This window comes from Prionailurus viverrinus, chromosome D1, assembly GCF_022837055.1.
Source record: "Prionailurus viverrinus isolate Anna chromosome D1, UM_Priviv_1.0, whole genome shotgun sequence".
NCBI classification, from domain to species: Eukaryota; Metazoa; Chordata; class Mammalia; order Carnivora; family Felidae; genus Prionailurus; species Prionailurus viverrinus.
The window spans coordinates 75,772,929-75,786,954 of NC_062570.1; the positions used below are offsets into that span (position 1 = coordinate 75,772,929).

A 14,026-nucleotide genomic window follows, 5' to 3' on the forward strand; every position below is an offset into this window, starting at 1 on the left:
GGGAAGTAAACTTTCATCACTGCTTTTGTTTGAAAACACACATATATATGTATGTTTAAAGAATTGGGTGGGAAATGCAAGCCTGGACCACTGTTCAGATAAGAGAAAAATGCCTTCCAACTTTCTCTTGGTTCAAAAGGAGGAGAAAATTGGAAACACTTGGTATTTTCAAGGACCGGAGAGTTTGCTAGAGCAAATTTCCTCCATAAAATCACACATGTGTCATTCAGTCCATCTCCCGGTCTCCAGGCACTACCGTGTCAAGAACAACTATAGAAGCTTTCTGCCTCAGAAAGAAAGTCCGTTCCATAACATTTCTTAGCTGCCTGTTCCCTTATTTAAATTATTTTTAATGTTCATTTATTGTTAGGAGACAGAGACATAGTGTGAACGAGGGAGGGACAGAGAGAGAGGGAGACACAGAATCTGAAGTAGGCTCCAGGCTCTGAACTGTCAGCACAGAGCCCAATGCAGGGCTCGAACCCGTGAACTGCGAGATCATGACCTGAGCTGAAGTCTGACGCCCAACTGACTGAGCCACCCAGGTGCCCTGTTAGCTGCCTGTTCCCTTATTAATGACAGCTGCTGGGAGTTCTATGTAGTAGTTTCTGATGTCAATTCCACTCGCTGCTGTCCGCCCATGTGTACCAGTTCTATGCGGAGATGTCCTTAAAAATGTTGCTCAAAGCTTGAGATCGTCATAGGCTTTTAAGGAGCCTCGATTGTGGTTCTTCGGCAGGCTTCTCAGCCTTCCCTGGAATTACTCTGAGGGACAGGTGTTTGCTTCCTTCCATCATTCTTGTCATTATTCCCCATCTCCTCTGCCCCATGTAAGCCCACACGAAGCAGAAGAGCCAGAGAACACAGAGCAAGGCTTCTCTGGAGGGCATGTGGCTTCCTAGCTTGTGTAGGGCCCGTTTCTGCTGGTACCCTTATGCCAGCTTGACCTCTGACTGGGTGGGTGTTCTGTGGAAAATCTTGCCCAGAGAATGGAAGTTTCATCCCCCGAAGAGAAACCCTCGGTCCTCTTGATGGCTTCCTGCTCTGCAGCACCAGCTGGCATGACTTAGTGCCTGAGGTGGATGCTGTGCTCAGGAATCTCCAGGCCCTATCCCGTTTACAGCTGTCCTACGTCGGTACTGTTACTGTCCTCTTTTGAGGACTGTGGAATCTGAGCGATAGAGAAGGTCAGCACCTTCCCCACGGTCACACAGCCAGTGAGTTAGAAGGACCGGAATTTGAGGTGACATAAAAATCCAACAGAAAGAGGCAAACCTCTCTCTGTAGAAATATTTGTGATTAATAAGTGAAGATCTTTTAGGCGCTGCAAGTTGTGTTTACCAAATAGGGCTGGTAGAAAGCAGAGTGTTACCACCAATGGGTGAGAAAATAACATGCTTCACCCACTTCTGCACGGGCAGAAAATGATTGGTGGGAGGTGCTTAGACCTAACTTGTGTTTGTCTTTATTGGAGACGGTTTGTAAATGTGTTTGCCCTTCAGGCCAGGTGCTTCGCTTCTCCCGCAAGGTAGACTTTACCTGTTTCAGAAGGGACCTGGAGGGAAAAGAAAGACTTCTCTCCTTGGATTTAGCGACTTCCTTTGGGTGTCCATCCATCCACTTGTTCTCAAATCCTTAAGCGCCCACAGTGAGCCAGGCCCTGAGCATCGAACATGGCGTGTTCCATGGAGCTCACGATCTATCAGAGGATTAAAAGTCTTACCCCTCATCTTTCCAGGGGAAGACCCTGAAGCTCGACGGCTGCGAACAGTGAAGAACATCGCTGACCTGCGGCAGAACTTGGAGGAGACCATGTCTAGTTTACGGGGAACTCAGGTCACACACAGGTGAATGAATGTCTTCACTGCATCACGGGCGACTTGATTTTCATGCAGCTTCTCCTGTGTTTGTTCATGCCACCAGCAATGCGACTTGGTTAATAATGGAATGAATAATTTTGATCCCCAAATGTGCTGGAATTCGCAGAGCAGGCCATACAATGTGCAGAAGAGAAATGTCAGGGGCAAAAATCAGTATAGACTGGTTCCTCCCCAAAGCAGAAGGTTGCTAAATCCATTTGTCAGTGGATACTGTGGACCAGTTCCATTTAAATTTCACTTGACTTGCATTTTCCAAGCCTGTATTGTGCTGTTAAAATGAGCAGGTGAACTATATTTGACCTGCGTGATAAAGTGAATAACTCGAATTCCTACCCAGTCTTCTGATACACAATGCTCTGTAACGTTGTTAGTCATGCCCGCGCATAAAACACGTAAGGAAATATTTATAAAAACTTATGATCGTGTTTAAACTGTGATTGCGTTGGATGAGATCTAGGATTACACTGGAAACATGCATCAGGTTGTTTTCATTGTTGAGCGTGAAGTCGAAGAGGTCGCAACCCTCTGACCCCCTTCGTGGATTTTGGCAGAACCAAAGTTGACGGTTTGCCTTTGGCCTTGATGATGAAGGCAAAGTGCTAGTTACCCCGGTAACTCCCAGGGAGTCTCCCTTGCTTCTCCAATTTCAGTTTCTTTGATAAATGAACATAGCACAGGGACAGCAGGGCTTCCCCAACTCCCGGCAGCTTTGGCAGAATGGGGCTGAGCGCTGTGGGTTCTATCTTAAATGAGACAGGAGCCTGAACCTTAGGGGTCCCCAGTATGAGGGTAGTAAGGCCGCTTCTAGGACGAAAGGGAAACAGAAATAGTTGAGGCACCAAACTGGTTCTTCCCGAGGACGGTAAACTTGACGGGTCGTAGTGCGGTGCCCCCTTGCCAAACCTTTACATATTTGATGGCATGGAGCCAGCTGCTAGACCCCGTGACGCCGTGATCAAGCACGAAACATCCCTCTTTCCACCTTAATCACCGAAACTGACTTGCTGGGGGTTGTGGCAGTTTGGTGGCTTTCTTGGTTTGGGCTAGGACAGTCACGATGACAGCGGGGAGACCTTTGATGGCTTTTCTTCAGGGAAGGCTCTCTCAGCTCAGTTGGGAGACCCCAGTGCGCTCTGCAGAGGTACATTAACCAGCCTGCTTGTGCCATAAAATCTGCAGGGCTGGAAAGAGTGATGGAAGAGTCTTTCTAATGGCCAGGGATGCACTCAGTCCCCTGGCAGATTCAGATCCTTGTAACTTAATTTATTATGGACCTTAAACCTGGGTAATTACCACTCTCCCAGCCTCTTGCCCCTGAAATTTAGCTGTCCTTTTGGACGAGACGTGGGAGAAGCAAAAGTGTGGGGGAAATAGAGCTTAGAGTAAGAAAATCAGGGCTCTCCCCACCTGCTTGGTGTAGAGGGAGCTGAGCACGTGACAGGTGACACTGGGAGCTCGGGAGTGGAAAAGGGGAGCTGTCACACGGCATCCTGGAATGTGTGGGTCAGAGGATGTGTTATGCCCCCTCCCTGTCATTTTGGCATTTTTCCTTTCTTGGGTTGGAAAGACGAGTCCAGTAGTTAAGATCATTTCATTGAAGTCAGGGGTAAGTGGGGATCTGGTACCATGTTTTAGGGGGCAGGTCTCTGCTGGGCTTCTCAGAGTGTTCTAGTCACGTACAGCTTCGTCTTCTCATTTTTAACAGGAAATACAGTGGGTAGTGCATTGGTGGCTATTGCTTGATCCTATTTCATGTATGGGAAGTATTTCGTAGTTCTAAAAAAAAAAAATTACATAATTCTAAAAAAAAAAAAAGCTACAAAGGATCCTGAGTTAATGAGGTTCTAAGCCAAGGCCGCTTTTATGTTTTCAGCACATTGGAAACCACATTTGACACCAACGTCACCACGGAGATAAGTGGGCGCAGTATCCTCAGCCTGACAGGCAGACCCACTCCTCTGTCCTGGAGACTCGGCCAGTCCAGCCCCCGGCTCCAAGCGGGAGATGCCCCCTCTATGGGCAACGGGTACCCGCCTCGAGCCAACGCCAGCCGGTTCATCAACACCGAGTCGGGCCGCTACGTGTACTCTGCCCCTCTGAGGAGGCAGCTGGCCTCCAGGGGAAGCAGCGTCTGCCACGTGGATATCTCAGACAAGGCAGGAGACGAGATGGACCTGGAAGGCATCAGCATGGACGCGCCCGGCTACATGAGTGACGGGGACGTTCTGAGCAAGAACATCCGGACTGATGACATCACAAGCGGGTGAGTCCCTGGGGCTTCTCTCTCCACAGAGCGGGAGAAGGCTTGGCAGCTGGTTTCTCTCTGGTGGGGCTTTGTGTAAGTTCTCTGAGATCAGACTGTCTACTGCACTCTGCTGTCCCTGTCAAAGGTGGTGTGGTGTGAGGGGGAACTTTCTGGGCTGACAGTCACCAGACCTGAGCCCCCAGTCCAGACTTAGCCAGTAACTTGCTAGGGGAGGTCTAGCAAGGTTCCACCAGCGGCCGGAGTGACACTTGGCAACAGACTGATCGTGTTGGTCCTTTAAACCAAGACTCGCGCCTAAGATGGAATCCACACTCCTTAGTTCGGCCGTCGCCTTCTTAGAGGTCCTCCTTCTCCATCCGTCTTGCTTCCTCTGCTTCCTGGCTTCCTTCTCTTCCTCATTCTCATCAAGCTTCTTCCTGCCTCATGGGCTGTGGGCTCTCCACCTGGATTCGGTTCCTGTGATCCTCGGCCAGCAGCTCTTTGGAGGAACCCTCCTCGACTACTCAGCTTGAAGTAGTTATGTGGCCTGCCCCGTGCCCTGATCATCTCCATCGCCGTCTTATGCTCCCCCGAAAGCTTGTCCCTATTGGAAATTATCCTGACGACATGTTTATATTTTCTTGTCCCCCTGCCCCCTCCTGCTTGCCACAATAAAGCACCATGAAGGAGGGACATCGTCTGGCCTATTCGCCGCCTTATCCCCCATACGTGGTACATACAGAAACTTATATCATAAATATGGCTGACTTCATGAATGTGTGGATTGAGAGATGAAGGAAAAAACCCAGCCACCCTGTTTCTCCATTTGTTCACATGGGAACTTAAAGTGAGCGGTGGGATGATGTCTAAGTTGCCCTGTGGCCACGTATGGCACGAGGCAAGGCTTCCTGATATTAACTTCACTCCCAGATCTCTGTGAAAACTGAAGGAGCCCCTGTTTATTTCACTTGCCTGAGACTTCTTCATTTGAGAACTTGTGCACAAACTCTCCAAGATCTTTTCCTCCTCTCCCGAAATTAGCAGTCAGAATTGCAGCTAATAGAAATCAGGCGTGGGGCACCTGGATGGCTCAGTCGGTTAAGCATCCGACTTTGGCTCAGGTCATGATCTTGCACCCCGTGGGTTCGAGTCCTGCCTCGGGCTCTGTGCTGACAGCTCGGAGCCTGGAGCCTGCTTCGAATTCTGTGTCTCCCTCTCTTTCTCTCTGCCCCTCCCCTGTTCGCACCCTGTCTCTCTCTCTCTGTCTCTTGCTCGCTTTCTCATTAAAACAAACAAACAAAAAAAACCAGTCATAATAATCATCCTGCTCATTTCCATGAACAGAGTGATCAAGACCCCCATGGGTGAGTCAGTATTTAAATAATTTTAATAATAGCTAATGTTCCCACTACATGCCGAGCACTGTGCTTCATATACGTTATCTTGTTCTGTGTCACGGCAAGTAGGTGATATCATAATCCCCATTTTTATGAATGAGTAGGAAGGTTAAAGAACTTGCCTAAGGTCTCAAAGTGATGAGGAGACAGAGCCCAGGGTTCGTGGCTTCAGAACCTGAGCCTGTTATTAAACCATCTTGTCCAGCATTTTATCACTACACTAAAATAGCACAACTACTGGAGTTTATTTCAAAATTAATTTACTTTTGCTCAGTTTTACTTGTCTTAGTAGAAATGTTCTTTCATTTCACGAAAACCTCAGCTATAGACATGCTTTGGCTTTCTGCCCGTCCCTTTTAGAACCATCTTGGTGAGCAAAATCTTGGAAGACAGGAGCCACCAGACCCTTACAGTGGGACAAATTTCTGCTTTCCAGAATGGCTGGGAACACTAATGGACTAGTAAAATCTGGTTAACCGAGAGCATAATCATATGTTGCTAGTTTTCCAAAAGCACGAAAAACAATCACATATACCTATTACTAAAATTGCCTGTAATTTAACCTTTTTATTATTATTTAGAAGACTTTTGGTGTCCAGTGTGGCCTCAAGATTATCATTACCAATTCCCACTGGAATATGCTACGAAAATATTTTTTAGTGATTCTGAGATTTTTTGTGCGTGTGTCCTCTAATAGTTAATTTTATTGTCAAGCTAGTCTTTTAATCCTCAGTAGACGGTCAGTGTCTGATTTTGAGGTAGTGTTTACAGTTTCCACAAGGTGGCATCATTGGAACACTCTCCACTGAACCTGAGTGCTGTCCCAGTGAGATGGTCCTAGATTTTTAGCTCTTCAACCATAACCTTTATCGCTGCGAAGTAGCACAAATGTTTACATTTCAGTTCCTGCTTCGGGAAAGCTTACATTTTTAGCAAGTGAGATATGCTCAGGGCAAGTGCAGATAAAAGTGCGGAAATGTAAGCAAACCACCCAATTATTGACACTGGAGAACTCTGGTCTGGTTTCCTTCCCCATTTCTTTTAATGCAGAACTTTACCTTCAAAATGAGGAGAGGGAAGCCCAGATGGCATCTAATGCTCTGGAACACGAGTTAAGACTCCGCTCTGTGGAAACGCGTGTTGAGTTTTCTGTTTTGAGGCCAAATTACCTGTTTGCCTTCATATGCTGAGTTCAAGGCAGGTTTAAGGTTCTTTGTACTCTTTTCTTTTTCCCCTTATACACATGACTATGTGTAGGTGTTGAAGGACTGAGCTGTTCTTCCGTGCTTTGGAATCTGCTAAATAAGTCCTTGCTGAAGCAGTGGATGTAGTGGAAAGAAAACAGACTGAGTCGTGAGCCTGAGCTGGAACCCTGCTCAGCCCCCTTGCAAGCTCTGTGACGTTAGTACAACATTTAACGCCCCTAAGCCTTGCAGCACTACAATTAATATGGTCTTTACCCCTCTACAATTAGATAGTTCTCTTTGAGGTTGTATCTGGTTAATGGCAAATATCTGATGAAGACACGGGGTTTCAGACAGGATCTAGATGTCTTATCAACCTCAAACATCCAGACACTTGAAAACAGTGAGATGATTAAAGCGTTCATCCAGATGTTTGTTTGGCTTAGTGGGAGCGGCCTTGATGTGTGAGTAATATATAAATCCGTGTGGAGGCTCTTAAAGTTATTGTAAAAGTTTACACCAAGTTTATTTAGAATGCCTGATGTGGAACTAAGCTTGGTTTCTGAAAACCCATGACCTTGGGGTTTAAAATGACACACTGTACCCCCCAGCTTGGTCTAGCAGCTGTTTTTTGCTGTCTCTAGTTCATTGTCTCCACTGGATATGTATGCACATGCACCTGTGTGTATCATTCAATTCTCCCTAAGGTGGGGCTGAAATTACTCCGTTTCCATTGAGTTTTGCTAAGAACCTAATAGCAAATGCCTTTTGTCTTTATGAGTGTGTATTTATTAAACTCTTCTATCGCACTTAGTATGCACCAGGCGTGACAAAGAACTTTATGGTTGTCACCTGACCTCACCACTTCCTTTTATTAGATTGGTAAATTGGGCTTTGGCTGTACTTCATGGAAGAGAAATTAAAATAACAGACGAAGATGTTTCTTACTAAGTTTTGATCTGTGAAGTCAATCCATTTACTGATCTTCTAAAAATTCAAAGTGCCATATGGTATAGAATAAAATTAAAGGGACCGGCTTAGCGTCCATATGTTTGGAAAGATGATTTTTTTTTTCCTTTCAGAGGAGGCACTCAGTTGTATCATGTTCCTTTTGCAAGAACCTTTGATGACTTCCCATTTCTTGTAGGAACAGATCTCAACTGAATGTGGGAAGCTCTTTATGGTCTTTTTGTCAGCCGCCCTCCCTTCCTTAGCCCTGGCCACAGCCCACCTCACATGCCCCACGGTCCCCACTGCTCTGGGTTACTCGCTGTTCATTACCAAAGACTATGTGTCCTGTATGTGTAAAGCTTGGTGCCTCACGACATGGCTATTTCTCCATGGCGTTCCTTTCCCTCAGGCCCATCTGACTGATTCTAAAAAATAAACATCCTCCACCAAAGGTGGAGCTCCTGGAAGGCAGGCAGTGCTCAGTATTTTTCTAAACTCAGAGACTACAAGTGGGTATTTAATGAATATCTGTGCATGACCTGTTCTCCATGCGTACCCTCCCAGGACCTTGAGCTTCTATAACTTGCCACCATCAGCTATAAAACCCAATGATGCTATCTACAGACCTGGGAGAAAATCAACTTCAGCTGCTTTGTCTTTTTGGTGCGATGCATAGCTCCATCTAGTGGCCAGTATGGGATGTGATGCTGTGGTTTTGATTGCTTTTAATTCTGCCTTCTGTTGCTTTGGGACTCAGGGCTCAGGAAGTGGTAAGTCTAGTAGCTGGTTTGTCTTTCACGTGTGGCCTGACCAGGAGTGTGGTGTGGGAGGGAAAGCAGGGTTGGGAGCAAGCTGGTCTTCCGGGCTGGCTCTGTGATAGCTGCAGTCTTCCCCGTTAGGTGTCAGGGATTTCTCCATCAACAGATAGTACACGTGTGCTGGTTCCTGCTGGGGGACTCTGATCTTCGGAAGTAGGGCAACCCATGACCCCTGAATTTCCTATAGCTCCGTAAATATGTCGAGGCGTGTCTTAGCTCAGGCGGCTCTAGCAAAATACCTTGGACTGGGGGCCTTAAATAGCAGACACTTACTTCTACAGTTCTGGAGGCTGAAATCCAACATCACAGTGCCAGCATGGTCAGGTTCTGGTGAGTGCCCTCTTCCTGGCTTGCTGTGTCCTCACATGGCAGAGAGAAGTGTTGTGCTGTGTCTCCCTTTTCTTAGGAGGGCACTAATCCCATCATGGGGGCCCCACCCTCTTCATGACCTCATTGAACCCAGTTACCTCCCACAGCTAATTCAACATGTGAACAACAAACAAACATACGAATTGGTGGGGGGTGACGGAGACAAGCATTTAATCTATAACACAGGGTGTTTGATGCTTCTGTGTATCATTTGCATGTGCACCACCTGTGCCTAGATTGCTTTTTCCATCATTGCTGCCAGGTCACCTCCTTGCAGAAGCCTTCCGTGATTCTTTCCGAGTGGAGGTGGGGACTCTGGGCACCCGTGGTATTTGACTTGCCCATAATAGTAGCACTACATCAGAATTATTATAAAAATGCATATGGGGGTGCCTGGGTGGCTCAGTCAGTTGAGTGTCCGACTTGGGCTCAAGTTACGATCTCACAGTTCGTGAGTTTGAGCCCTGCATTGGCCTCTCTGCTGTGAGCACAGAGCCCTCTTCGGATCCTCCCTCCCTCTCTCTCTCTCTGCCCTTCTCGTACTCTCTCTCAAAAATAAGCAAACATTAAAAAAAAATAAATATGTGTGTGTATAAAATCAAACAAGGGACCCCCCAAAATAATTTTTAGTCTATTTCAGTGTGTTAATTCTGAAGAAGGTACAAAGCCCACACCTGTTGCAGCCACTTAAAGGTGAAAGTCACATCTGTCTTGGACGTTCCCGTGTCTTCATTGGTTGGCGCAGTTCCTGTTGCATAGTAAATAGCCAATAAATATTTGTTGAATGAATGCTGCTACTGACCGTGAGCGAAGCAAGACCAATCACACGGCCCTGCATGAATGTGTAGCTAAGTTAGAAGCCCCTTGAGTTTAATTCAGGCCCAGCTGCGTTGTCTGCCCTCTGCTTGGCCCTGTCTTCTGTCGGATTATTCCAGACCTTTGACCACCCCTATCACAGTAAGCTGGACACGGACAGTATAGGAAAAGGGAGACAGCCCAGAACATTAGGGCCGTGTGCCCTGGGGGTAGCGGAGATGGGGTGCCGCTGTTCTCTCCCTTCCTGCATTGACCATCATGGTCGGATGTGCGAGATATTTCTCACCAAGTCAGCATAGATCACGGCAGACAACACCGAGAGTCGAAAAGAGGGCACCAATGGCATGAAAGGCTCTTTCTTACCTGGTTAATGTTTCTCATGGTCTTTCCAGGCCAGACCCGCAGTGACCTTGACAGGCTGTTGTTCCTGGCAGATTGGTAAGAGAGGAAGCCAACATAAATGATTTTAGGTGAGACTGTCCTGAAAGGCCCTGGGTCATGGCAGGGCACGGCAGACACCCCTGGCATTTGGGAAGGATGGGTTCTTGTTTCTCCAGGTTGGTCCCTCTGCAATGACCTTGCTTTGTTTGGGCTCTTAGGAAGCTTGGGAAGGCCAAGTCGCCAGTCAGCCACTGGGCAGGTCCCGGTGGAGTTAGAAAGGTTTCGTTGTCATGGAAAGGTAAAGACTCAGCCCTGTAGGCAGACTGATGTGTAAGGCCTTGGGTAAGTCACTTGTCCCTAATGCACTGCACCCTCTTCACGTGCACGTGTGCACGCACACACAATACACGCACACACACGTAAAAAGTATAATGTACAGGCGTCTGGGTGGCTGAGTCAGCTGAGCATCCGACTTGGGCTCACGTCGTGATCTCACAGTTGGTGAGTTCCAGCCCCACGTCGGGCTCTATGCTGACAGTGCAGAGCCTGCTTCGGACCCTCTGTCCCCCTTGCTCTCTGCCCCTCCCTCCCTCACTTTCTGTCTCTCAAAAACGACATTAAAAAAATGAAGTAAAAACTGAAAAAAATAAAAAGTACAGTGGAGCTCCAGCATGAAGCCACAGGCCCGGAGTAGCTCCACAGGCCAGTGATGGGGCTGGGCCAGGCCCCAGTGCACAGCCTGTCCGTTCCTCTCTGCTTCCCTCAGTGTTTCCTCACTGACAGGTCTTAATGGTGTATGAATTCACAGAAACCATAAATGCTTTTCCCTGTCTAATATTTTCCTCAGTGTTAAGTATCCCAGGCAAGTACAGTGACCCGTTTTCCTAAAAAGCTCTCTTTAGAGCAAGCAAGCACAGGGTGTCGTGCGGGGGGCACGATTCATTTCCCCAAGCGTTGCAGAACCAGGGACCGCTTTCCCCGCGTGGTTGTGGTGTCATGGGACGTGGGTGGTTTGGCTGATCGATGGCTCTGGCTACCAGTGTCCATGGTCCCTGATGCCCGCAGAGGTATGGGTTGCACACTTCTTCAACCCGCAGTCGACCCCCTTGATTTACTGAGTGTGGGAAATCTATCAGCCCTTATCGGCAGCTGGGTAGGCAGTTTTATCAGAGAAGAAAGAACAATCGAGCTGACAACGGGCTGAAAGTAGAGAAATTCCCCAGCATTCCCGAGCTGACTCCAGCCACCGTGGGTGACGATAGATTGAGTGGGCAGAGACCAGGATTAAAGAAAGATTTACTGGGAACAGCTCCATGAAATGACGTGTGGTCCGCTTTCGGCATGGGCAGGCTAGACTGCCGCTCATAACTAATAGCAAATGTTGGCCTAGTAATTTATGGGGAAGAGAGAAAAAAAGGGGGTGTCTTGTCTTCTCAGGAAACCAGGCCCTGACTTCTTGAGAATTTCCTAGCTTGCTTTGGGATTTGAATCCCTTCCTACCTCCCTCTTTCCCCCAGCATCCTGCAGGAGAGGAGAGGGAAAGGGAACAAAAGTGGGTGCTTTGAGAAGAGAAAGCCATACCTCAGGCTGCCTTGAATGGTCCTTAAAGGGGCCTGACTGCCTGCTCTCCACCCTTACCAGTACGGGTTCCAGAGCTTCCCAAAGCATGGGCTCTCATGGATTTGGAATCTGGAAAGCCTCTTTGGCCTGCCTTCTGGGGAGGCTCCAGGTAAAAGGCAGTAAAATTCCATATATTTTTTTTTTTCAAATGTTTTATTTTTTTGGGGCAGGGGGGAATGTGTGAGCCGGGGAGGGGCAGAGAGAGAGGGGGACAGAGGATTCAAAGCGGGCTCCGTGCTGACAGGAAAGAGCCCGATGCAGGGCTCGAACTCATGAGCCACAAGATCACGACCTGAGCCAAAATCAAGAGTCAGATGCTTAACCAACTGAGCCCCATTGGCGCCCCAGTAGAATTCCATTGAGACATGTTTATTGAGTTAGAGACTATGATAAAGGCACTGAGGTCAAGAGAAATGAAAAAGACCAGTCCTCTACATCCTGCTGTCACGGAGAGAAGCTTATGCCACGGGCAAGTGCATAAGTCAATATGGATGGATGGTGTGCCCGGGAGACCAGTGGAGACGCAGTGAGTTCTGTGGGCACCACTGATGGGGAACACAGAGTGGACTGCAAGCTAGGGGCAGCAGGCAGAGTGTGGGCTCTGGAGTCCCTCCGGGATTCCGGAGCTGGCTCCCCCACCCTTAGATGTGTGTCCTTGAGCAAGTTTCTCCATCCCTTCCCACGGCGTTCTCGTGTGGCTTCCCTGAGGGGGCACACGGGCACAGCACCCAGAGGATGCTCACTGCCATAGCATCCAGCAACTGCAACACCTTCAGGGCCTATGAGCTGGGCCTTGAAGGATAAACAAGCAGCCACACCAAGGTCAAGAGCAAGGGCACGGAGACATACGGGCATGGGCATGTTTTTATGGTGGGTTGGAGACTGAAGACTGGAGGGGGATGGGCACAGAAGCTGTGAGAGCCAGACAGCAGTGATCAGGCTCTGGGAAGGCCAAGGCTATGGGAACAGACGCGCACAAGGGTCAGAGAGATGTCACATTGAACACAGCCTGACGTGGGGACCAGATGGACGAAGGGCATGAAGGCTCCAGGACGGCTCCCGGGTTTTGGCCTGTGCCGTAAGTGGCTGGGAAATAGTTGGCAGTTGTCCTCAGCACCCTCCATCCTTTTCCAGATTTCCCTCTTGCGCGTGGGCACCCCCCCAGGGCTCACAGGTTGCGTCAGCCTCCAAGGAATCTCCAGACCAGGGCTGGCTGAATGTTTAAGCAGAGTACGTGGCAGCCTGCAGAATGTCCCTCTGGGGGCTTGAGGGAAACTCCAGTCCCACGACTTCCAGTCCTTGCCCTGAAATAGCTCCGGGCCCAGTGGCGAAGAGTGCCCTGTTGGTCAGCATTTAATTCTAACACAGGGCAGGTGGTGATCAATGTTAGCATTGAGAAGCAAAATGTGTGGGCTCCAAGTTGGGTCTGAGAATAGAGTGGGCCCTGGGAGGGGGGTGGGGGGCGATCTTTTATACTTTGTCTTTATGGGAAACCAGCTTTTCTCATCTGCAAATGAGAAAAACCATGCCTAGAGTTGCTGTGGATTGGATGAGATCACACATGCAGAGTGCTGGTACGGTGCCTGGGCATCGTGGATCCTTCCAGACAGAGCATACCTTTTTTTAAAAAAATTTTTTTAATGTTTATTTAATTTTGAGAGAGAGAGCATGAGCCGGGGGAGGGGCGGAGAGGGAGGGAGACAGACTCCGTGGCAGGCGCCAGGCTCCACGCTGTCAGCACAGAGCCCGACGCGGGGCTTGAACTCAGCTATGAGATGAGATGACCTGAGCCGAAGTTGGACACTTAAGCAGCCGAGCCCCCCAGGCGCCCCCGGATCATCCTCTTAATCGTGATGGCGTTGCCCAGGCTCAGTGGGATGTGATGTCTGTACATTACCTAGTTCAGTGCCTGGTGAGGGGTGAAGGTGCTCACTGTGTTTCCTTCTCTTCCACCCTTACACGTCCTCAGACCCCAGTGAGACATCTCGTGAGGCGTGGGGTTTGAGGTGAGGCCATAACTGATACTCACGTGGGAAGCATGAATACCCCTTCCCATCATCTGGACTGTCCGCTGTCCTGTTGGAACAGACTCCCCGCCCCTCACGGGGCTCTTTGTCGGTAAGCGGAGCCCACAAAACACATGGCAGCCTTTGGGCATCACTCAGGTTGGCCCCAGGTGTTTAGCCAGGGGAGCTTCCATCTTGGGTCCATTCATCAGCGCTACAGGGAGACTGTATTCAAGTTCTCTCAAGTTAACAAACGTTTTTTAAACTTCGTTTAAGTTTATGTACTTATTTAGAGGGAGAGTGCAGGTGCACAGGCAGGGGAGGGTCAGGGAGAGAGAGGAAGAGAATCCCACGCAGGG

The 14,026-nt window shown here is 48.7% G+C and overlaps 1 protein-coding gene across 10 annotated transcripts in view; it reads left to right on the forward strand.

The window, feature by feature from the left end:
* Window positions 1-14,026, forward strand: part of NAV2 (neuron navigator 2) — a 741,507-nt gene that overhangs the window by 579,891 nt on the left and 147,590 nt on the right. For all 10 annotated transcript variants that reach the window (XM_047878314.1, XM_047878316.1, XM_047878307.1 and 7 more), the window contains 2 exons: window positions 1,739-1,847; window positions 3,754-4,143. In XM_047878314.1, coding sequence (XP_047734270.1) covers window positions 1,739-1,847; window positions 3,754-4,143 — 499 coding nt within the window. The remainder of the gene's footprint in view (window positions 1-1,738; window positions 1,848-3,753; window positions 4,144-14,026) is intronic.